General features: G+C 45.1%; 1 protein-coding gene across 1 annotated transcript in view; it reads left to right on the top strand.

Moving 5' to 3' along the window:
• Positions 1-26134, top strand: part of LOC141984479 (uncharacterized) — a 56427-nt gene that overhangs the window by 17641 nt on the left and 12652 nt on the right. Inside the window, exons 7-19 of the mRNA XM_074947559.1 lie at positions 994-1086; positions 1175-1228; positions 3396-3449; positions 3539-3592; positions 4084-4137; positions 4340-4393; positions 5079-5123; positions 6463-6516; positions 11855-11908; positions 17738-17782; positions 17874-17927; positions 25805-25858; positions 25960-26013. Coding sequence (XP_074803660.1) covers positions 994-1086; positions 1175-1228; positions 3396-3449; positions 3539-3592; positions 4084-4137; positions 4340-4393; positions 5079-5123; positions 6463-6516; positions 11855-11908; positions 17738-17782; positions 17874-17927; positions 25805-25858; positions 25960-26013 — 723 coding nt within the window. The remainder of the gene's footprint in view (positions 1-993; positions 1087-1174; positions 1229-3395; positions 3450-3538; positions 3593-4083; positions 4138-4339; positions 4394-5078; positions 5124-6462; positions 6517-11854; positions 11909-17737; positions 17783-17873; positions 17928-25804; positions 25859-25959; positions 26014-26134) is intronic.

Below are 26134 nucleotides of genomic sequence, written 5' to 3'. Positions count from 1 at the left end.
TGCTGAAATTTAAGCCCATTGCTTCTTGTCCTATCCTCTGAGGTTAAGAACAATAATTTTTCTCCCTCCTCCTTGTAACTTTTATATACTTGAAAACTTTTATCATGTCCCCTCTCAGTCTTCTCTTCTCCCGACTAAACAACCCAATTTTTTCAATCTTCCCTCATCGGTCATGTTTTCTTGACCTTTAATCATTTTTGTTGCTCTTCTCTGGATTTTCTCCCATTTGTCCACATCTTTCCTGAAATATGGCACCCAGAAATGGACACAATACTCCAGTTGAGGCCTAATCAGCGCAGAGTAGAGCAGAAGAATTACTTCTCGTGTCTTGCTTACAATTCTCCTGCTAATACATCCCAGAATGATGTTTACTTTTTTTTTTTTTGAAACAGCGTCACACTGTTGACTCATATTTAGCTTGTGATCCACTATGACCCCCAGGTCCCTTTCCACAGTACTCCTTCCTAGGCAGTCATTTCCCATTTTGTATGTGTGCAACTGATTGTTCCTTCCTAAGTGGAGTACTTTGCATTTGTCTTTATTGAATTTCATCCTATTTACTTCAGTCCATTTCTCCTGTTCCTCCAGATCATTTTGAATTTTCATCCTATCTTCCAAAGCACTTGCAACCCCTCCCAGCTTGGTATTGTCCACAAACTTTATTCAAGCCAGGGGTGTGGCAGCACCCCTAGTTCCAGCTCCACTGGTGAGTCTGGGCTTGTAGAGTGTACCTCTTAAGGTATGTAGGGGGTTCCCTACAGGCCACTAAATTCAGGTTCTGGTTAATGTGAAAGCTGACAGAGCAAGAACTCTCGAAAACTATGCACCTGATGTGTGTGCCTAGCGCCAGCTCTGTTATATGATTCAGGAACATTTTCTAATGCCGTTTGTGGAGAACAGAGATGGCAGCTCCCCATGCCATCAAATCAGTCATGTTCCTCAACTCACTCTTTGCCATGCAGAAAATAAAAAAACATGAATCTTCATTGTCAGTGCGGAGCAAGTTCTCAACAGGGTCTTACTGGAAACCCAGCATGTAAATGTGCCCATGGGAGACCAGGAGATCAAGGAACAAGAGGGCCCAAGGTATAATTTAAAAATCAACTTTCTATTTGTGAAGATCATTTTTAATTTTTGTGTGGAAATGATGTCCCTTTTTCTACTCCTGTGCCAGGGGCAAAAAGTGGAGAAGGGAGAACAAGGAAAGTCTGTCAGTGTTGGAAATCTGGTAATTACGATTTATGCTTTGTCTTTCATATTAAATAAGACAACATGCCTTCATTTGTATAGTCTACATTGCTCAGTAATAAAGATAGGTGGCTTTGAAAACATGTTCACCATTGCTGTACATGGTGGACAAAAGGGAGCTTCAACAGTAGTAACACGAGGGAGGGGCAATGATCTAGCTCAGGGGTGGGCAAACTTTTTGGCCCGGGGGCCACATCGGGGTTGTGAAAAGGTATGGAGGGCTGGGTAGGGAAGGCTGTGCCTCCCCATACAGCCTGCCTCCCACCCCCTGACTGCCTCCCTCAGAACCCCTGACCCATCCAACTCCACTTGCTCCTTGTCCCTTGACTGCCCCCACCCCCTCTGCTCCCTGTCCCCTGGCTGCCCCGCCTCCTATCCACACCCCTGCCCCCTGACAGGCTCCCCGGGACCCCTGACCCATCCAACCCCCACCCACTCCTTGTCCCCTGACAGCCCCTTCTGGGGCCCCTGGCCCTGACTGCCCCCTGGGACCTCCTGCCCCTTATCGAACTCCCCTTCTCCCCGCCCCCTTACCTTGCTGCTCAGAGCGGCAGGACAGGCTTACTTGAAAGCCTGGGAGGTGGACGGGTGCAAGCCGCGCTGCCTGTGCTGCGGCGTGCCTGCAGGGGAGGGAGGACAGCAGGGGAGGGGCTGGGGGCTAGCCTCCCCGGCCGGCAGGACCAGCTCCAGGCACCAGCATTCCAAGCAGGTGCTTGGGACGGCAGTCAGAAAGAGGCAGCAGAGTTTCCGTGGTGGCGGCAATTCGGCGGCAGCTTCTCCGTTCCGCCGGCAGCGACAGGTTTTTTCAGTGCTTGGGGCGGCAAAAACGGTAGAGCTAGCCCTGCCGGCTGGGAGCTTGGGCCAGACAGGACGGTCCTGCAGGCTGGATGTGGCCTGCGGGCGGTAGTTTGCCGACCTCTGATCTAGCTGCTCCTTCCCTTTCTGGCTCAGGCCCCTTCCTAAACCTAGTGACCAAGGGATTTTGCAGGTTCCTTAACCAAAGTTTGTTCAGTGGTCTGTGGTTCAACCCTTTCCATCCTGTGATCTTATGTTACAACAGAAACTAGTTTCAGGACCCCTTTCTAATCTAGCCAAAAAGAAAAAGAGGGTAGTCACGATCCCCTGATATTGCTGGGGATCATGACCTGTGAGTTGAGAATCCATGTTCTATTGTTTTATGTTCTCCGAATACTCACAGAAGTTAGATAAAAGCATAAATACTATTGCTGGAAGGTTGCAACCTAATACTACTTTATTTCTTAGAATTCAGAACAATGTCACACAAGAACCCCAAAACAGAGAGAGAGAAAACAGGCTGCTCACTTAGGCAGCAAGGCATAGGTCACCTCATTCTGCTTTAAGCTGGCTCTTTCTTTACTGACTCTGTACTCATGCTTTACTACAAGCAGGACCAGGAAGGCCACCCCACTCTTAAAGTAATAACATGCAATTCTAACACAGTCCCACATATGGGAAATTTAGTTTTAATCTCATTCCTAAAGTGCAGAAGTCCCTCTTATGACTCAGAAAAAAGACATATTCAGTTTCATGTCAGCTGTCTGAACTTGTCAAGTTAAACCTAAATATCACTGGTTTGAATTCAGTAGTTTTGGTGTCACTTTATGATGTCACCTCAAGAGAGTAGGCACTTCAGGAGCCAGTCCCAAAGTATTAGAAGATCATCGGTAGTGACTTCTCTCTTGCCATCTGACCAGCTTCCTTCCTGCACCCAAGCTCCAATTCCAGTGCATGAACCCTGTTGAGCTTGCATTGTACCATTTGGGCTGTAACGTGACGATATCCTCATGCTTTAACCCAACTGTGCAGTTAACACTGGAAATTCTTCTAGGTTGCCCACTCAGTCCCAATTACAATTGCCACTAGTTGCTGTTGCAAGATTCAGTAGAGAAGCTAAGGGCAGAATGACTATAGAGGTCTTCAATCTCTTAGCTATAAAGGTATTTCCTTTAGGACTGGCTTAAAGATCTCGATTGGCAGCAGGGGGAAACTGGCATTGACTCTGCCCATGCTGTAACTTTGTGTGGATATAAAAAGAACTTCAGATCCCAATGCAGTCATTCCAATGACGCTCACTAGCAGGCTATTCACTTAAAATTAAACAGTGAAATTGTTTTTCTTGTTAATAGGGAGTTCGTGGTAACCAGGGAAATTATGGAAACACTGGAGAGCCTGGTCCAAAAGTATGACTGATTTATTGTTCAAGTATATAAAAATATCTGATTTTTTTTCATTTGTTTATACCATATATTTTATTTTATTTTCCTTCAAGGGTTTAGTGGGCACTAAGGGTGAAAAAGGAATGAGAGGGTTACATGGTGAATGGGTATGTATTGTATTATATTCTGCATGAAGCCAAAGTTCAGAATCAAACAGGAAACTAAGCAGCCTATTAACTTTTTTGCCGTGTATTTGTATGTGAATTATTAAAGGGAAAATGAACAACATACTTGTGATCTGAAGGATCCCAGAGACATGTTGCCATTGCCAAAATATTGAACAGAACACTTCATCTGTAAATATGAAATGTTAACCATGAATCTGCTATCAGAAATAATTTAGTGCCATAGCTAATTTAGGGCATAGCTTCTTTAAAGTCAGTAGAGCTACAGTGATTTACTGCAGCTGAGGTTCTAGTCCATATAACTTGTTTATGATTTGAAGTAGTAATATCCGTTGGAAAATGCTAGGAAATCAATATGGTTTACAGGGAAATCACCATCAAACTGATCTGGCAGCAAACGAGATTGATAAACTGACTTGTTGCAGTTAGTGCAAATGTATTTTCTGGGTTGATAATGCCCTTTTCTTTCAAAGGGTGATCAAGGTCCTCCAGGTCTCAAAGGATTATCAGGAGCAGAGGGCTTCAAGGTAAGTACATGTGTCTAAACGCTTTAAATCCTCATGGAAGTATCTCTGTGTGGTGCATCTTGTAGTGTATCATCTTGTCCAGGGTATCACAGAAAAGCAAGACACACTATGGCAATGTCTGCACTGCAGTGGTAATCATAATTGTAAATTTCTTATTTATTGGAAGCAGTTGTTAGTACTAACTACTTAATTTTTCTCTTAGGGGGTATCTGGAACACCCAGAAACAGAGGAGAACCTGGGGCAAAAGGAGAAAAGGTTGTTTTTTAATTTCTCTCTCAAGTTGAGCTTGCCATTTTCTCTGCTGTATCATTTCACTATGGCTGTGATCTCAAAAGCAAAGGAAACACGTTCCGACCTTGTCGGTACGAGGATGGGAAACCTTCATGGAAAAAACAGGGTGCTGCTGAAAATGACAATGATGACTCAGTAGATGGCAGCATTTTCTCCGAGTGGAGGCTGAACCAATTTTCCAGTATGGTTCTACAGGGTAATGAACTGCTGATTGTTTGTGCTCTTTAAATGATCCCATAGTGTCTTGGCCAAATTCTTGGGTCACTTGTTACGCTCTGAATAACTAAAATTTTCCTAATAATTTCAATTGAAAGCATTTTTTCATCCCCCCTCTTAAAAACTGTTCTGTTGTGTTGTTGGTTCAGAAGGGTTGCTATGTTCCACCCTACAGGCAGCTGCATTTCAGTAGTGAGTGAGTGATCCTTGCATAGACAATACATAAAGTGCAATTATAGGCGCAGGATTCCTATATAAAGATTTCTATGTAAAGTGCATTGGGATCCTTGATAACTCATTACTATTTAGTGCACTTCTGTTTTAGATTTCTGTTGGAGATTTACACAGGCATACTACATGAAATAGAGGTTTTGTGTATTAAATGTTTGTGGCCAGTACTGAACTAGTTGTTTTGTTTTTTTTAACATTTCAGGGAGAACCGGGGCTTGTGGGAATCATGGGATTCCAAGGAGTGAAGGTACTATGCTTTAGCGAGAGAACAATATTACATAGACACTGCAAAACAATCTTGCTATACCTAGAATTGAACTGTCCCTCACACAGTATTTTGAATGTGTTAATATGCTGTTTAGGTGTCTCTGCTATATCAACAGACAAAAAGAAACTATGTATCTTCACCCTAAAATTACTTCTATTTAGGATTAAGTTTCCCTAGGAAAAACAGAAGTGAAAATCTTAATGAGGTAGCACAGAATGTCTCCCCGATAATTAGGGTTGCCAACTTTCTAATTGCACAAAACTGAACACCCTTGCCTTGCTCCTGCTGCACCTCTTCTCTGAGGCCCCGCCTCCCGCTCACTCCATCTGCCCTCCCTCCCTTGCTCGTTCTCCCCCACTCTCACTCACTTTCACTGGGCTGGGACAGGGAGTTTGGGGTGTGGGAGGAAGTGAGGGCTCCCCATCTGGGGGTGCAGGCTCTGGGGTGAGGCTGGGGATGAGAGGTTTGGGGTACAGGAGGGGGCTCTGGGCAGGGGCGGAGGGGTTCAGAGTTCAGGAGGGGGCTATGGGCTGGGACAGAGGTGGGGATGCAGGAGGGGGACGCAGGCTCTGACTGGGGGTGTGAGCTCTGGGGTATGGTGGGGGCCTCAGGGTGGGGCAGGGGTTTGGGGTTCAGGCTTCCAGAGGGAGTCTGGGTACGGGAGGGGATTCGGGGTGTGGGCTCCAGCCGGACAGCATTTATCTCAGGTGGCTCCCGGTCCATGGCACAATGGGGCGAAGGCAGGCTCCCTACCTGCCCTGGCTCTGCGCAACTCCTGGGAAACAGCCGACATGTCTGGCTCTGAGGTGGAGGCTCGGCCAGGGGGCTCTGTGTGCTGCCTGTGCCCACAGGCACTGTCCCCACCACTCCCATTGGTCACAGTTCCCAGCCAATGTGAGCTGCGGAGCCAGTGCTCAGAGTGGCAGAAGAGCACGGAGCCTCCCTGGCCACTCCTGCACCTAGGAGCCAGATATGCTGGCTGCTTCTGGGGGCTGTGCAGGGCCAGGGCAGGCAGGGAGCCTGCCTTAGCCCTGCTGCACCGCTGACTGGACTTTTACTGGCCCGGTCCATGGTGCTGACTGAAGTCGCCAGCGTCCCTTTTCGACTGGGCATTCTGGCTGAAAACCAGATGCTTAGCAACCCTCACTATAATAGACTTTGCAGTTGTTCTGGGAGGAAAATGGCAGCTGTCTAAAAATTTTGAAGTGCAGCGTACAGAAAACAAAGGCATCACTTTTCCATACCTACATACACCATAAGGTGATTATCTTACATGTTGAGAACTCAATTTTGTCTTTGTCTGTTGTTGTATTTCTAGGGTGATGAAGGCTTCTCTGGGGCTGATGGTTTACCAGGCCAAGAAGGACCTAGGGTAATATTAACTAAAGCACATACTAACAAACATTTCTTTAAATCCACTGGTTAGGTTAAACGGTTAAGGTAATTAGCATTGGAACAATTTACCAAATAAGGTGGTGGAAATCTTCAAATCAGGATTGTCTTCCGAAGATATGCTGTACCTGAACCGGAAGTTATGGGCTTGATGCAGGAATCACTGAGTGAAATTCTATGGCCTTTGTTAAGCATGAGGTCAGGCTACATAGAATCATAGAATATCAGGATTGGAAGGGACCTCAGGAGGTCATCCAGTCCAACCCCCTGCTCAAAGCAGGACCAATCCCCAACTAAATCATCCCAGCCAGGGCTTTGTCAAGCCTGACCTTAAAAACTTCTAAGGAAGGAGATTCCACCACCTCCCCAGATAACCCATTCCAGTGTTTCACCACCCTCCTAGTGAAAAAGTTTTTCCTAATATCCAACCTAAACCTCCCCCACTGCAACTTGAGACCATTACTCCTTGTTCTGTCATCTGCTACCACCGACAACAGTCTAGATCCATCCTCTTTGGAACCCCCTTTCAGGTAGTTGAAAGCAGCTATCCCCCCTCATTCTTCTCTTCCGCAGACTAAACAATCCCACTTCCCTCAGTCTCGCCTCATAAGTCATATGTTCCAGTCCCCTAATCATTTTTATTGCCCTCCGCTGGATGTTTTCCAATTTTTCCACATCCTTCTTGTAGTGGAAGAACTGGACACAGTACTCCAGATGAGGCCTCACCAATGCCAAATAGAGGGGAACGATCACATCCCTCGATCTGCTGGCAATGCCCCTACTTATACATCCCAAAATGCCATTGGCCTTCTTGGCAACAAGGGCACACTGTTGACTGATATCCAGCTTCTCGTCCACTGTAACCCCTAGGTCCTCTTCTGCAGAACTGCTGCCTAGCCATTTGGTCCCTAGTCTGTAGCAGTGCATGGGATTCTTCCATCCTAAGTGCAGGACTCTGCACTTGTCCTTGTTGACTCTCATCAGATTTCTTTTGGCCCAATCCTCCAATTTGTCTAGGTCCCTCTGTATCCTATCCCTACTCTCCAGAGTATCTACCTCTCCTCCCAGTTTAGTGTCATCTGCAACCTTGCTGAGGGTGTAATCCACTCCATCCTCCAGATCACTTATGAAGATATTGAACAAAACCGGCCCGAGGACCGACCCTTGGGGGACTCCACTTGATACCGGCTGCCAACTAGACATGGAGCCATTGATCACTTCCCGTTGAGCCCGACAATCTAGCCAACTTTCTATCCACCTTATAGTCCATTCATCCAGCCCATACTTCTTTAACTTGCTGGCAAGAATACTGTGGGAGACCGTGTCACTGGGAGACCGTGTCAAAAGCTTTGCTAAAGTCAAGGAATAACACGTCCACTGCTTTCCCCTCATCCACAGAGCCAGTTATCTCATCATAGAAGGCAATTAGATTAGTCAGGCATGACTTGCCCTTGGTGAATCCATGCTGACTGTTCCTGATCACTCTCCTCTCATCTAAGTGCTTCAGAATTGATTCCTTGAGGACCTGCTCCATGATTTTTCCAGGGACTGAGGTGAGGCTGACTGGCCTGTAGTTCCCAGGATCCTCCTCCTTCCCTTTTTTAAAGATGGGCACTACATTAGCCTTTTTCCAGTCGTCCGGGGACTTCCCCCAATCGCCATGAGTTTTCAAAGATAATAGCCAATGGCCCTGCAATCACATCCGCCAACTCCTTTAGCACTCTCAGATGCAGCGCATCCGGCCCCATGGACTTGTGCTCGTCCAGCTTTTCTAAATAGTCCCGAACCACTTCTTTCTTCACAGAGGGCTGGTCACCTCCTTCCCATGCTGTGCTGCCCAGTGCAGTAGTCTGGGAGCTGACCTTGTTCGTGAAGACAGAGGCAAAAAAGCATTGAACACATTACCTTTTTCCACATCCTCTGTCATTAGGTTGCCTGCCTCATTCAGTAAGGGGCCCACACTTCCCTTGACTTTCTTCTTGTTGCTAACATACCTGAAGAAACCCTTCTTGTTACTCTTAACATCTCTTGCTAGCTGCAACTCTAGGTGTGATTTGGCCTTCCTGATTTCACTCCTGCATGCCTGAGCAATATTTTTATACTCTTCCCTGGTCATTTGTCCAATCTTCCACTTCTTGTAAGCTTCTTTTTTGTGTTTAAGATCAGCAAGGATTTCACTGTGAAGCCAAGCTGGTTGCCTGCCATATTTACTATTCTTTCTACACATCGGGATGGTTTGTCCCTGTAACCTCAATAAGGATTCTTTTAAAATACAGCCAGCTCTCCTGGACTCCTTTCCCCCTCATGTTATTCTCCCAGGGGATCCTGCCCATCAGTTTCCAGAGGGAGTCAAAGTCTGCTTTTCTGAAGTCCAGGATCCGTATTCTGCTGCACTCCTTTCTTCCCTGTGTCAGGATCCTGAACTTGACCATCTCATGGTCACTGCCTCCCAGGTTCCCATCCACTTTTGCTTCCCCTACTAATTCTTCCTGGTTTGTGAGCAGCAGGTCAAGAAGAGCTCTGCCCCTAGTTGGTTCCTCCAGCACTTGCACCAGGAAATTGTCCCCTACACTTTCCAAAAACTTCCTGGATTGTCTGTGCACCGCTGTATTGCTCTCCCAGCAGATATCAGGGTGATTGAAGTCTCCCATGAGAACCAGGACCTGCGATGTAGTAACTTCCGTGAGTTGCTGGAAGAAAGCCTCGTCCACCTCATCCCCCTACATGATCATGAGGGTTCCATTTAATGTTAAACTCAATGAATATCCTCTATTTATTCCCATGAAGATCAATCTGTTAGAGTGTAAATCACTGCTCAGAATCTGTCTGTGTATTTTTCTACATTATTTAACACTTTCATTAGCTTTAGTTATTTGTTCTTCTTAAATTAGTGAAATAAATGTCATGGAGCTTTTCCGATTTACTCTTGCTAAACTCCCCCTGGTGGATGCTCACCAGACTGCTGCACTGGATCCAAACCTCTGGATCCCATGGGCTTTTCAATTTACTGAGTTGCCACAGCATTCAGACACTTCTTTTCTATATCTGGCCTTTGAGGCATGCTCCTAGCGTACAGTCTCCAAGACTGGTATCGCTTCTCAGGATGGGGGACTCTGTGGTCCAGCTACCCTGTGCCCCAAGATCAGTGCTGACTCCCAAATCGCAAGATTCACAATTTGTGGGTGCTCTAGATTAGTATTTCTCCCTTCAGGGACTTTGTGACATTTAAAGCAAGTATGGTTCAGCAGCAGGGTTCCTCCCCCTCCGGGTCCATGGGAGGCCAGTCCGCCTCACTACGTCTCTGGGCGTTGCCTGTATTGGGGAATTAGTGGCACGGCAAGAATCTATAGCTCGGGCCTGTATTCAGGGCCCAGCAGCAAAAGTCAGTTAGGTGGCCCAGGCCCTAAGGCAATGAGTCTATAGTTTGGGCCTGTTTCAGGGTTGAGCAACAATGGAAATTAAGTAGCCCAGGCCCTCTGTCACAGTGGGGCAACAGGAGTCTAGGGCTCAGGCCCTAGGGGGAGACTGCCACCCCAGAGTGGGGTGGCGGGGGGGGGAGGGGCGCAGGCCCACCCACTCCACTGCACCCTGGCCCAGGGTCCTAACTGTGGCAGCAGGATTTGTCGGAGGTATCCTGACCGTAATACGCTGATCTAAACTCAGGCAGTGCTGCAGTCAGTCTTGAGTCAGCTGCCCCTGGGCCACTTCCTAACTCCCCCTTGGGTTGTACCCTTGGGTCTGCAGAGGGTTGTCGAGATCATCAGCGTAGAAGGCCTGTGGTACTCCTGGCAACTCCTCCGTGGTTGGGTCAGCGTACGGCTCTGGCCAGTCCTCAGCCCATGACGGCTTGCAGCAGTCTCCCAGCTCCAGAGCAAGCAGGAGGCATCTGGCTTCCCTGGTAGCTGCAGCCCAACTGAGCTTCCAGACCTGCCTTTTATACTTCCTGTCCCGCCCACTGACTTCCAGCGGGAGGGTTGAGCATGGCCTGGCTCTGCCCACCAGGGCTCAGTGAGGGCTTCCTCCCCCTCCAGGTCCGTGGGAGGCCATTCCGTTTCACTACACACATGGACTACTAAATCACACACACACTTTACTCTTAGACACAGCACAAGAGATATACAGATATAGGGAAAAACAACTAACACCTGCACACAAGACCCTTCCTTATTCAGTGGGTCTTAGTTAGTGTCTTCCAGGGCACCTAAGATTATTCTGCATTCCTTTTTCTCCTATGCAGTCTTGTCCTTTGGTTTGGAACTGGTCTTGCTGCAGAGACACTTTTAATAACAAATTTTAACATCTTTGTCTCTTGATGCCCTCCCCCTGGGTTTTTTCATTCTCCAATACTCTGTTTGTTAGAGTGGATCATTAGGAAGTCAATAGACTTTGGCCAGTAGTCTCCCCTTGGACTACAATTCTTGATACCTGTATTGCTTGGTTAAATATTAGCGATTGGGCTGTCTGTATCCACTGTCTGCCATCCTGCAGAGGAGGACTCAGACTATGTCTATGCTATAATTACTTTGGTATAATTTACATTGCTCAGGAGTATGAAAAAGTCACCTCCCCGAGCAACATAAGTTATACTGACCTAAGTGCCGATGACATAGCTACTGCTTCTCACGGAGGTGAAGTTATTAAGCCAACAGGAGAGCTCTCTCCTGTCTGCTTACAGCATCTTCACCAGAAGCACTACAGTGGCACAGCTGCACTGATGCCACTGTAAATGATGTAGTGTAGACATAGCCTAAGTTAATTCTTTGTCCCCCTGTGGCAGACATCATCCTAGTCAATCAAATAGAAAAAGGTGTATATAATATTCATAAAAAATAATACAGATATCTCCCATGTTCTTCACACCCCTTTTATTGCTGTCCGATAAACACCCCACAGATTATTACAACGAATGTTCCAGTGGAACCAAAATATTTCCCATTATTCTTATAATGCTTACAGGCTTGACCCTGCCTTCCTTCTGTCTCCAAGACTCCATTATCTTCAGTGATTGTTACATTACCAAAAATCTACTCAGATATGGAGTACCAGTCACTAAAGAATGGCATATGTTGTTCGTCACAGTAAAGATAAAAATGTACCAGATTTGTTATGAGCAACTTTTTTTAATCTTACACCTGAATATACAAGCTGAAAAGGATGAATTAACTCTGTGATCCTAGTGGACAGCAGTGTATCTTGCTTGTATGTGGTAATTTTATACAGGTTACAGTTGCACTGATAATTCATAGTAGAAGTTAGTTGTTCATGAAAGCCGATACCTCTTTTTACACAGTGCAGGTATTTGTGTTTGTTAATTGCAGGGCCCTGTTGGTGTTCCAGGGGATTTTGGTCCACCCGGACCAAAAGGAGCTACAGTAAGCTATGTTTCTGCTTTTCAAGAACTAGCAATTCTACTGTATCTAGAGCTAGACTACTAAAGAGAGAGGGACCATATGGTTTAGAGCAGTGTTTCTCAAAGCCAGTCCGCCACTTTTTGAGGGAAAGCCACTGGCGCGCCAGACTGGTTTGTTTACCTGCCGCGTCCGCAGGTTCGGCCGATCGCGGCTCCGACTGGCCGCAGTTTGCCGCTCCAGGCCAATTGGGGCTGCGGGAAGGGTGGCCAGCACGTTCCTTGGCCCGCGCCGCTTCCCGCAGCCCGCATTGGCCTGGAGCGGCGAACCGCTGCCAGTGGGAGCCGCGATTGACCGAACCTGCGGATGTGGCAGGTAAACAAACCAGTCTGGCGCACCAGGGGCTTTTCCTGAACAAGTGGAGGACCGGCTTTGAGAACCACTGGTTTAGAGGATTGGTAAATGGGAAATGGAGTCTTTTACCGACAGGTCACCAGTTCAAATGCATCCCAAGCTGCTAGTGATTAGTCCCACAAGTTGTTTCCATACTGATGTTAATTGACTGGTCTCTGAAATGAAATGATCTTAGTCCAATTCCCACTAGACAGTGATATCACAAGAACCATTATCATGATTTGCACTCATTAGCATTGATATTGGCAGCCTCAGTAGAGAAGCTTGGAACTGAATAGATAGTGACCCTCACTCTCCACACATAAGAGAATCATGTAAAATTCACACAAGAAGAACAAGGGGCTGTCATAGGGACATGGCTGCTCAGAGGTGCTCCCTGTTGGCCAAACACGGTGCTGTGCACTCCCTGCCTCAGTTTCCCTCCCCAAGGTGGATCTGCTTGGCTCTCTGCACACTAATCTGTGCTGGAGATGTGGCTTAGCCCTCCAGCCAAGTCACAACAAACAACACCTTCTGGGGAAGCAAGAGTCCAAACTAAAAAGTCCCACCAAATAGAAAAGTCCCTCACCTTCTGGGCTTAGTGCCTCATGTCCTTCCTGGATCTGGTATAGAGCCTCATGCTGGTTCCCCTGGACAACCCTTTTCCTTGCAGGACCTATCACAGAAGTCAGCCAACCTGAGTGCCTGCCTGCTTACTCCTTGTGCTTTCAACTTTTGACTGAACTCACTCTCATTCCTTTTACAAGGGCCAGATTTCCATTAGTCTATCATCTGACCCTCCTTAGTCCCGCCCCTCAGGCTGTGTAATGACTGGTGTGTCTGTTACCTTCCTGCTTATTGCCTCCTGCGCCCTGTTTCTGTTTGTTTGCCTGGTTCCTGCTCCCTGAGCTCAGTGTTCCAGGGTCTGTTTCTGTGCATGTACATAGTGTTGGGTGTGTGCAGTTACCCAGGCCCTGCTGCTACATACCTGACATTTGGACTGTTCTGTTTTGTTCCTACTGTTGCTAAGTTAACTGGTTTATGGTTATTGTATGTTTTGATTGATCACTTACCTGCCTTTCTTACTTCAATTTCCTTGTGGTCTGGGATTGCTGTTCTGGGGTGCATTGGAGTGTAATATTATGGCAATGAGCGCTTCTATTCTGCAATCCATGCTGCCCTTACACCCTCCAGCTGTTGACTGTCTGTACTTCATTCAGAATGTTCAGAACCATGTGCAGATCCTGCAACTCTCCAAAAGCTGTTAGGTTATCCTTGCTGCAGAACTGCTTAGGCCTGGGCCATGATAGCATTCTTATTTCTGATGGAGTCCTGGAAACCAAGTCCTCCTTTGATGCCACCATGTAGTGCCTTAATGAGTATTTTGGGACTGGAGATGCTGTTCTGCTTAAGAGGAGAACATTTTTTGAAGGTTGCCAGCAGTCCAATGAAACCATACATGAGTTTGCATGTTGTTTGCGGCAGTTGGCCCAGAACTATGAATTTGGGGAAATTCTGATGATCATGCCCAAGGATATTTTTGTGATTGGTATAGCCAATGACTGCCGGGGCAAACTGTTGCTGGCTGAAGATGCTAGAGTGCTAATTTTTGATACCATGGTTGCTAAGCATGAGGCATTTGAGGGGATTCCAGCTGAAAGTGGTTCTATGTCTCAGACTGCTGCTACCTTTGTGCCTTCAATTAAACTGTCGGCTGCTCCTTCTGCTTCCATTGCCCAGAGTCATACAACACTACCTACTCCAACTCCGCAGCCTTGGCAGCAAAAGTTGCTATCTCCTCAGTGTTTCTGCTATAGTACTACAGGTCACTTGGCCTATTTCCCTGCCTGCCTGCCTAGAACTGCTATGTGAGAAGGACAGCGCATGAAACATATTGGTATCATTCAGGAAGTGGAAGAGGCTATGGACTGGAGCTCACACAGAGTTATCGTATAAAGGAAGAATGGCAACATTTGAATGTGCCACAGATTCTAGAGCACTTAATAAATATAGGAAACCTGAGGAGTTTCAACTGCCAACCTTCAAAGGGGTGATATGCCAAGTAAGTGGATCCTGGACTTTCCCTGCGTTGGATTACCGATCCATTTATTGGCAAATACCTGTGGCTAAAAGTTCACCGTTTTTATTGACTTTCAGTACACCCTTTGGGAGGTACTGATATCAATGGCTCCCTTTTGGTGTAGTTACTGCTCCTTGGTTTTTCTGAGAGTGATCTCTCAGCTCCTTGATAATATCCAGGATGACATTCTCATCTTTGCTAAGACCCTTCCTGAGCTTAATGCTATTCTGGACCAGCTAGACCAACTCCAACAAGTTGGCATACAGTTGAATGCAGCCAAGTGCAATTTAACAAAAGATGCTGTATAGTTTGTAGGAAATTCTGTCGATGATGTGAAACCAACATCTGAATGGCTACATGCTGTTGCTTTGCTACCATTACCCACTGATGGTAGCAGTTTATGTTCATTCCTTGGCCTAACTCAATATAGAGGTTGCCATGCTTTGCCACATTTTAGTATCTTTGTCAAGCCACTGTGGGATTTAACCGAGGGCCAGGGCCAGTTGGTTTGGACTAAAGAGACAAAGCAGGGTTTTGAAACCCTGCATCAAGTCCTCTTTGGGATCCAATCCCATGCTTAATTTGATCCAAGGAAGCCTGGAGTGACTGAGACTGATGCATGCAATAGGGACGTCGGCGCAGTTTCCATGCCTACACTCTGTCAATGTTACAGATTATTATTCACTTTATCTATTTGCATTCATAATTTCACAAGACACGTGAAAGCAGCTCATTTCTTGCCTAATCATTTTATATGCGATGTTTGGCCTACCAGAGAGCCTTGTTTCAGATAATGGGACACCTTTGGTATCAAGATGGTTTGAAGGTTTTCTGAGGAATATTGTTAAAGTACATTATAAACCTGGTATGTACCATCCCCAAAGAAATGGGATAGTGGAGAGACTGCATGGGACTCTGAAGAAATGTGCAGCTTGCATACTGGAGGAATGTCCAGATACATCCCTCTCTATTTTATTGAGTCATAGCTTATATGATATTTGGAGTATACCTCATGAAAGTACTGGAGAAACCCTTATCTATTGGCTCTTCACCAACCTATGAGAACCACGTTGCCTCTGCTGATGGAAAAGTTTCATCCCAACCCTTCGCCACCTTCAAAGCCAACTGATGGGACTAGGAAATATGAGTTTTAACAAGCGCATCTGTGCAAGACTCCATGTGTTCTATCCTGGACAAGCACCATATGTTAGGTGAGGGTCTGGAAGCATTTTTTATGTTTGTGTCATGATCTTGGAGGCTGAAGGGTACAGAGAATGGCAAGGGCGTTTATCACATGGAGAACATGTTGTTAACCAGCGAGATACACTGCATACTGAAAGGGAAACAGATAGGGAAGAGGACACTTTTTCTGTGTATGATGATGTCAGATGGCTAATTGGGAAAGTTGCACCAGAGCAGCAGCATCCACCCCTGTATTTAATCAGAGGTATAACCTATGGCCCTGGGATCACCCCTAGTTACCAGCAAGGTACTGTTGAATGTTTGGGGGGGGGGGGGAAAAGAAGGAAATTGTATGACTGGTGTGTGTGTGTGTGTGTGTCCTTCCTACTTATTGCATTCTGCTCCATGTTCCTATTTCTTTCCTGGTTCCTCCTCCCTGAACTCAGTTCAGTGTTCCTGTTCGTGTGTGTGTGTGTGTGTGTGTGTGTGTGGATGGTTACTCAGGGCCTGTTGCTACATATCTGCCATTTGGACTGCTATTGTATATTGTTCCAGCTGTTGCTGACTTAACTGGTCCATGGTTATACATTTTGATTGACCACCTACGTGTTTTGCTTTGATTTCCTTGTGTCTTGGAATTGCTGGTCTGGGTGCATCAGAGTGTAACAGGCTGTGAAGCAACTAATTAATTATGGTACAGGTGTGGCTGGCCCCTATATACTCTTAAAGGGGACAGTCACCTTGTGATGGGGCCTATCCTGCTCCCATGGATCTCTGTGTCAAAACACCCATTGACTTAAGTAGAAGGATTGTGCCCTAAATAGTAATAGAAAAATACAATTTGAAAAATGAGTGGAAAGAATGACTAGGGATAGAGGGAGCAGAAAACATTTACAGGGAAGAAGTTTTATGTATGGGATGTTACTTTTTGGCAAACAAACTCTAAAACAATTAGGGCCAGATTTATTAATTGGCTTCAATAGAGCTCCACTGGAATGAATTTGCCACTAAAATTTCTCAATTATGGTTTTGTATCAGTGTTGGAAAGACAAGCTTCCCATACGAGGCTGGGTTGACAGCTTGACCCAGTTGAGTAAGGGGCAGCACACAATTAAGTCACTGCTTTCTCCTTGTTCTGTGGCGAAATAAGATGCACCAGTGTTTTTCCTGGTACTTCCTCCTTTTGGTCAGCTCAGCTCCACCTACTCTATACCCCTGCCTGCCTTTCCCTGCTCACCCATATGGAAGGGGAAATAGCCCACTAATGGCTGCTTTCCTACCATTGATGAGATCCAGCTCAACTTGTCAGTACTCCACACACCCAGCCTGGGCAACAGCCCAGCCTGTTTGCCTCTAATCACTCCTCCCCATAAACTCAGTTGGTTCCTGGACTCCAAGGACCAGACTGAGGTTCTGAGGGATGGAGAGAAGAAGGGAACCAAGGGTCCCAAAGCTTTCAAGGAAAATCTTCTCTGCTTGCTCCCTTTCCTGTGGTGCAGTGGGGTTCGGAGGCAGAATCTTCTTCGACTTGGAACTTAGCACTTTATGTGGTACAATTGAAATGTCTGGCTCTACCTCCCTATGAACCAGTCAGTGGAGTTGGCTGGACATGGGCAGCAGGAAGTATGCTGTGATCTGTAAAGGGCTGTAGTAGATTACTTTTCTTAGTCTCATTTCCCTAGTATAAGAAAGCAGTACCAGAAGAACTGTGCCCTCAAGGTTTGAGTGAATTTGCTGGAATCTAGCAAGGTGGAGCAGCTACCCACATCCCATACTCAGGGTTGTGCCTAAAAGGACCATCTGGTCACATAATAATACACACTATGCCCATTTAATGTATTTACAGAATGGGGCCTTTAACTATGAAACCTTAGAATACAGTAATTGGGCTATTGATACTGAATATATGCTAGTTTATTGTACAAGGAAAATATTATGATTTTGTACTATTATTAAGGAAGCCAAATAGATTCCTCTCTGTGTGTGTGTGTGTGTGTATGTGTGTATATATATATGGCTGATATTTCAAAAATTGAGAAAATAGGATTAAACAGCCATGCCCTGCCAGAATTTCATTGGTTTCTCAGATACTAGGTACCTATCCCTGCTTGTACACTGTCATAGTTATAATGACACAGTTGGCTTTTGTGGGTTTTTAAAAAATCTAATAAAAACCAATGCATTAATTGTTTATCTAGGGTTTTACTGGACCTCGAGGAAGGAAAGGTACACCTGGTCCAAAGGTATCGTATGAATAAGCCTAATTTGTCCATCTTGCTAAACTGCACAATCTGTTTTTGTATGTTTACTTGATGGGATTTTGTTCATTTACAGGGAATACGTGGAGATCCTGGATTGCCTGGGCGAGAGGGGGATCCTGGTATAGAGGTAAATGAGATGTGGAGTGTTGGGACTTTGTGGTTCCCAATAATAACCAAATGAGTCAGATGCCGGGCAGAATCAAGGGTCTTCAATACTTTAGTCAATTCAACAAGACTTTATTCAATGTGCACAAGGGGAGAGCCCCTGGTACAAAAATCAGCCAGAGTCCCTCCAGCAAGGAGCCCCTCCCGTTGCTATTTTATAGCACATGGCAGTTATATAAGTTACATAACACAGACCTCTAGCCAATCATATTTAACCTTTCCATTTATGGAGTTGTTCGTCACATGCTTATACTTCTCCACTCCACATGTTGAGCTCACCTCCCTCCCCTTGACCTTTTCTAGAATGTTCCTAGGGTGGTGAGCCACAGCATGCTTCTTTATGCATACGTACCTTCTAAATCACATTTTGTTTAAAATGAACACAAGCATACCCTTCAACTCCCCCATTTGGTTTTGGGTCTAAGAACAATTCTTAGACCCCACTAACACCACTTCCTTGTATTTATTAGGAGCAATAATTGACCTTATCAACACTTAATTAACTGCAATTTTGGTAACAAAATTAAATAATACATAATAATATCTACAATAAAAATAATAATAAGTCCCCATACCCATTGCAAGAACACAGCCCAAATCCATCCCCATGGAATCTCTGTTTCCACAATAGCAAACCCTTCTATTCACTGAATCACTGTAATTGCCCTACCCCTTCTTTCGTAATATCTTCTAATAGGCTTAACACAATAGGAAGAACAAGATGTTTAAGCAAGGCTTGCCTGCCAAAGTTAATCACCCAAATCCACACCAGGTAGTGGAGTCCTTCCTCACTGTTATATCATCCATTAAATTAAACATTACATGCACCATTAAGTCAGGTCCCAACGTTTGAGATGAGGCTTGTCCTGACTTCAGGTTTCCCATTCACAAAACCCATCCTCCCAGGATGGAACATTGGTCCCATAGGAAAGCTATATAGTTATATATTATTACATACCCAGAATTCTTGATGCTACACAGATGTCTGTGACATGAGAATGGGAGTGGGGGGACGGGCTGAGTCTCCAATTCAGAAGCCCAACCCACAGGAATTAACACTCCTCCAAGGATGGAATGACCATCCCAACATGCCATGTTATCGATAGGGACCACTCCCCTGTCATCATCCAAGGTGAAGACATTCAGTCTTTGAGAACTGCAGCTCTCACCCAACAGGGCACCTGTGACATGAGCAAGTCTCCTATCAGGGCTGCAACTTTCATGTTGAACACCATGCCAGAATGATAACACAATTCTTCCACATGCCTAGACCAATGCTTGCTCATATATTTTAGTAGTTTTTAATAGATGGCTGAGTACAACAGTGAGGACCTGACCAACTGTGTTGCTGAGTTAATGTGATATCTAACTTGATTAGACATGAGCCCTACTCTCACCACAATAGACTGTCATCCCTGCTACTAACAAATTTTCAACCCAGTCCCTATTATTAGATTTGATAGCTTGAGTAATGGCATTTACAACTGATCCACTGGCTCCTCCCCAGGTGATTACATCAATAAAATACTAAAAGCCACTGCAGCATTATTAAGATGAGACTTCTAAAAGAACTCTCAAGTCTCAGAAACCACTCAAAACAATTAATAGACCACAAAAAATTCCTACATCAATTTTAAAGTGGGAACATCAAATGAAAACACTTAACAATATTGAGAGTGGCTCTCCAGGAGTCCATAGGGTAAACAGGGATTATTGTGCCCCATGTTGAGTCTCACCTTTGTATACTTTTACTCGTGACAGGTGCACCCAAACTGGAATTCCAGTGACCCAGGCTGCTGAAGGAGTTACCAAGAGAACTGTGTGAGGTCCAGTCTAGGCTGATTCAGAGGGTCATTTTCTATAGGCTTTCACCAGCACCTGATCACTGGGCTGCACCTCACACGTGTGCTCTTTGATGGCCTTTGGGTCTGGTTCAGTTCGGGGGTCCTGTGACACACACTGAGATAATTTGCAATATTCAGCAAGCTGGTCACCCATGACATACAATTCCCCCCCACACGCCAATGCACAGATTTCCTGTAGTCCTCATCGACCACCCTGTCAGCATTTCAAAAGGAGATAAGGAATGTGGATTAGTAGGACTGGCTCTCATAGACATGAGGGCCATGAGGGCCACTTATAGGTTGGTGGCCATGAGGGCCACTTATAGGTTGGTGACCCAGTCTTTCCCTGTAACAGAAAACACCTGTTTGGTTAGTTTGTTTTTAATGGTTCGGTTAGCTCTTTCTACTAATCCCGAACTCTGGGGATGGTAGGGACAGTGGAATTTCTGTTTGATCCCCAGTGCCATGCATACAGTTTTCATCACCTTCCCTGTAAAATGGGTACCTTGGTTACTATCAATGAAGCATGGAAGTCCCCATCAAAGAATTATTTCTGTCATCAGTATTTTAGCTACATCAGATGCAGTGGCCTTGGCCACTGGGAAAGCTTCTACCCACTCAGTAAAGTGATCCGTGATCATCAGAACGTATTGTTTCCCTCTGCACCTTGGCAGGGGCCCAATGAAATCTATTTGTAACTGTGTGAAGGGCTGTGTTGGTCTTGGCTGATGTCGCATTCTCACTTTCACTGTGGGAGCAGAATTACATTGAGCACATGTTACACACCTCCTCACATAATCATGCACGTTTGCATTAAGCTTAGGATTCCACCAGGTGTCCGACATCTGGTGGATCACCCTCTGTGCTCCATCATGTCCCAACATGTGATACGCTTGGATCATCGTTTCCATCGGCACACTTGGTAACACTAATGTGTTCCCGGACCTCTCCAAGTGTTATCATCACACAGTTTGCCCCCATTATGCATCCATAACCACTTCTCTGCCCTTGGTGCAGCGTGTTGGATGTCCTGTAATTCAAAAAAGTTTGGGGTTTGTACGAGAGGCTGTGTTGCAGCAATCAATTGTGTCTCTTTACCTTCCACTGCTGCTTGTTTTACTAGTTCGTCTGCCCTTTGGTTTCCCTTGCTAGAAGGGTCTGTCCCTTTTGTGTGGGCCCTCGCTTTTATCACTGCTACTTCGGTAGGTTTCTGCAGGGCTGCATGAAGTTTCTCCACTATCTCCCCATTTTGTATTGGGGATCCTGTACTCGTCAGGAATCCCTGATTTACCCACAAGTTAATATAATCATGTACAACCCCAAACGCCTATCTAGAATCAGTATGTATGTTTACAGCGTGACCTTTCGCAGCTTCACATGCTGCAACGAATGCCTGTAGTTCTGCTACTTGTGCAGATGCCCCAGGTAAACTGCCATATGCCACCAGCTGCCCATCCTGAGTACAAATGGCCCATCCTGTGTGTCGCTTGCCGTCCACATAGAAGGAAAAACCACCCACGTATAGGCAAGGGGCACCAGGTATTTCAGCTTCTTTTACCAATGGAAGGTCCATGGGCTCTTCCTCAAGGCAACAATGATGTGGGTGTCCCTCATCTGAGGTAGGCATGAGGGTGGCAGGGTTTAGCGATGACGCTCATTGCAGATGTACCGAAGGCGTTAGCAAACTTGTTTCCCATTGAGTCCATCTTACCACATGGACTGCCGAAGATTTATTTCCTGATAAAATAGCAAGGACAGCTTGAGGCACGACAGTATTTACATCCTGTGAACCAATAAGTGGTGAAGCCTGACTTAGGGCCATAGAAGCTCCTTCCACTGCCTGGAGGCATGGTGGCATTGTTTGAGCGACAGCATCTGGTTTAGAAGAGTACTATGCTACTGGGCGCTGTTTGTCCCCATGGTTTTGTGTTAACACTGCTGCCCTATGTCCCTCACTGACATGCGTGTACAATGTAAAAGGCATTAATGGATTAGGAAGTCCCAACCCTGGGGCGGTACTTAGCCTCTGTTTCAATGTGGTAAATACCTGTTCACATTCAAATGTCCATTCAGTTGCATCATGTAGTTCACCAGCACCCGTCAGGAGATTATTAAAGGGCTGGACAATCCTTTAATAATTTGGGATTTGAGTTCGGCAGAAATTGAATAGCCCCAACACTTTCCTAACTCCCCTGACCATAATTGGTCATGGGCATGCATTAATAGCCTCAATGCGGTCTACAGTTAAACGCTTGTACCCTTTGGATATTAGACACCCCAGATATGATATTTCCTCCTCTGCGATCTGAGCCTTTCTAGCATTACATTTTACCCCACTGTCTGCCAAGTGCTGCAGGATCACTTCTAAGTCTTTCATGTGTGTTTGCTGATCTGGTGAGGAGATAAGAAGATCATCTACATACTGTACAATACAATAAACCACGTCTGGAAGCTTTGCCAGCACATCAGCTAACACTCTATGAAACAAAGTAGGTGAGTTATGAAAACACTGGCTTAGGCGAGTAAAGGTATAGTGCTTCCCTTTAACAGTAAATGCAAACCAAAATTGACTGTCAGGGTGCCCAGGAACAGACCAAAAGCCATTGCTAATGTCCAAGGCTGAAAACACGATGTGATCATTAGGTACAGTGGAAAGAATAGTACTAGGGTCAGTGACTGGGGGGTGAGCCTGTCTGCATGCATGTTAATATTTCGATAATCAATGGTAAGCCGCCACGACCCATTTGGCTTCTTAACAGGCCAGACAGATGAATTACATTTTGACTGTATTTCTTTTACAACTCCCCTCTTCATCAACTCTTTGACTGTACTTTCTACCACCATCAGGGCCTCTGGTCTAATTGGATAGGGACGTGCGGGAGGGGGAAGATTTCCTGTAATCACCACTGGTGGGACATTCATCAAACCACAGTCGAGTTTATCGGCTGCCCACACTCCCTCTGGTCCTGGCAGCTCAGGGAGAACCTGCACAATGCACACATGCTCACCTGGAGAAGAATAGATCAGAGGCACATTAGCACTAGACTCTTGAGATGGTATTTGCAACGAAGGTGACTCACCCAAATTTAAATGAGACCCCAATTTTCGTAACATATCAATTCCCATTATTGTACCTTCAGCTTGTTTTAGCGCATAATAAAATTGCCCCATCCAAAAATGTTCTTCTGTCTCGATTAAAAGGGGCTTTGTCAGATATGCTCTCATACTTGCTCCCCCCAACCCTGTTAAAGTAGTAAATTTAGAAGTCAAAGGTAATCCTGGAATATCAGTGATGGATACTGAAGCTCCCATATCTATAAGGATTTTACATGACATGCCCCCAACCCTAGCATTTAGATACAGACATGCAGATGAGCCATAGTGGCTCGCTGCAATGGGGGCCGAAAGCCCCTAATTGGAGGATTTTTTCATGGAGTTGAGGATTTTTATTAATTGGTCCCAAGACGTAGTCTCAAGAGGGTCTTTACCCTTGTTACTAGAGCAATTCTTGGACCAATGCCCTGTCTGGTCACATTTCATACACCGATCAGCTCTTCCACCCCCTTTCTTATAACATTCCTTTTTGTTATGGCCCAACATTCCTCAGTTACTACAATTACCACCTCCTACATTTGCTGCTTTAACTGCAGCAACAAAGCTATCTTCCAAACTTATATTCAATTTTCCTTTTCCTTTCTGTCCTTGGGTTTGCATTCTGTGCACCTTTTCTCCTGTACCCTGTTCCTGATTGTATTTGCTAATGTTTGAAGCCCATGTTAATAATTCAGCATAACCTGGAGGCTGAAAGCCAGTTTTCAGGGCTGCCTTATACAGGCCACATACCCCATCAAGTACCTTCCCTATGGATATAGCATCTTCACGAGTAGCATTCTGTTGCCCCCCATACTGTTGATACAATTCAAACTTGTCTTCCACACATTTTTCAAAAGGCTCATTTGGATGCTGTTTTCAGTTAGCATATAATGAGTACAATTTAGTACCCAGCCCAAAAGCCACCATTACTGCCTGTAGGAAATTCTGCACTGCGGTTTCCATATCAGCTGAGGAGGCGAAAATAGCAGTTGCCCATGCAGAGTTATTAAAACCAATAGCAATCCTACTCCAGGCTGTGCCAGGACATTTTGCTTTTACCATGGTGAAAACATCAAAAGCATGTAAGCCCCCCACTACCATCTACTCCTGTACCTTTTCCCAGAAGGGTAGGTTTGGGTTATTAAGCTGCAAAGATGGCAATTCTTTTAACATGCTCCGCAAGTCAGATGGACTCATAGGAATGTGCTCTAGGCGACTAACAGGAGCAGGGTCCCCTTTATCTTGATTAGGATTAGGGACAGTGTGCACTCTCATCGGAGCCATGAAACTAGACTGATATCCCCATGTTCCACATGTAGGGTCCAAAGGTGCTGAGGGACAAGATCTCTTTCCCTGTGAGTCTGATGCTTTATACTTTTTTGCTTCTGCTTGCAGTTTTTCTACCTCTGCTTCTAACTCTCCCACCCTTTCTTTTAGCATATTATACTTCCTAACCAGCTGTTCATAATCAACAATTAAACACATACTAGCCATTTTGTCCTTCTCTTTGCTGTTTTTTAACCCCACACACCAACAGGCAACATAATATGGATGTTTAGTCGCGTAATCATCATGTGTTGGATATCCTTGTTTCAATGCCTTGTCATACTGAGACAGGGCAGATTTTACAGCCAGCAACCTTACATCTACACTGAGGACATTGTCTTCCTCTGATTAATATTGTGGTTTATGCACAAAATCAGTGTTGCCCACCTGTAATGGGGGTGGTCATCCTTCTTTATTTCAGTCATACAGCCAAAATATCTCAACAAGAAAACTAATAAACTTACTGCTACAGTAGTTATAAAAGCACTAATTATACACTCTTCATATTGTGGATCACTATATACCTTTATCTTTACCTTTTTTTCTTTTTTAACCTAAATATCCTCCAATCTCCAAATTTTTAAATACAATTCTGTGTACAGACTAATAAAAATGTATTCAAATCAAACACCCCAGACTGGAATGCCCAATCAGGAGATTGATCCTTTTTCCAATTTATTTGATCTGCACAATTACAATTTCTAATTAGGAGATCTGGGCCAGCTAACACATTAACTAGAGGTACTTATGGCTATACCTGCCCCTACACTAACTGTTGGTGCTTATGGCCTCTTTGATTTCCCACTTCAACAACACTTAGTCAGAGGAACTTACAGCTTAACAGCCCCCACACTAAGTACAATGTCTTAAGACTGTGACCTAAATGTTTCAGAACTGCAACAAACCCCTTGAATTCCCCAACACCAAGACTTGCTCACTACAAAAGATATGAGAGTCACCAGTCAGGTCAGAGACACACAACCAAATAAAAAATGAACAAACTCACCCTCTAATTTGATTGTAGGTCGTGATTCTGAAGGATATTTCTCACCCTGCTCGCTGCGCCAAGAAACTGTTGGGATTTTGCGGTTCTAAAAAATAACCAAATGAGTCAGATGCCAGGAAGAATCAAAGGTCTTTGATACTTTAGTCAATTCAGTTCAACAAGACTTTATTCAATGTGCACAAGGTGAGAGCCCCTGGTACAAAAATCAGCCAGAGTCCCTCCCGTGAGGAGCTCCTCCTGTTGCTATTTTATAACACATGGCAGTTACATAAGTTACATAACACAAACCTCTAACCAATCATATTTAAACTTTCCATATATGGATTTGTTCATCACATGCTTATACTTCTCCACTCCACATGTTGAGCTCACCCCCCTCCCCTTGGCCTTTTCTAGAACGTTCCTAGGGTGGTGAGCCACAGCATGCTTCTTTACACATACCTAACTTCTGAAGGGTATGCTTGTATTCATTTTAAACAAAATGTGATTTAAGAGTTATGAAGTAACCCGTATTTTGTTTCTGTAATCTTAAAAATTAACCTCTTTGTCTTAATTGCTTGTTTTCTGTAGGCCTATCAAGGATCTCAAGGGCCAGAGGGTGGTCAAGGTACTTTGGGTTTAAAGGTAGAGTTTTAAAAATCTGAATGTATTCCCTCAACTATCTATTATTAATGTATTTATACTTTTCTATGTAGATTAAAATAATCTATTTTACGCTTATGTAGGGAGAGAGAGGATTTCTAGGAGAAGCAGGTCCTGAGGGCCCCTGGGGAAAAACCGTAAGTATCATTCTCTTTGTGAGGGGCCTGGTCTAGTTGCTCAGTGACATGGCTTTCTGGGTTTCACATGCATCGGAAGGCAGCATATGGGAGCTGTTCCTCAGTCAGGTTGGTGACCCAG

The sequence above is a fragment of the Natator depressus genome, chromosome 3, assembly GCF_965152275.1.
Source record: "Natator depressus isolate rNatDep1 chromosome 3, rNatDep2.hap1, whole genome shotgun sequence".
NCBI classification, from domain to species: domain Eukaryota; kingdom Metazoa; phylum Chordata; order Testudines; family Cheloniidae; genus Natator; species Natator depressus.
This window is presented reverse-complemented; position numbering and strand designations above follow the sequence as displayed.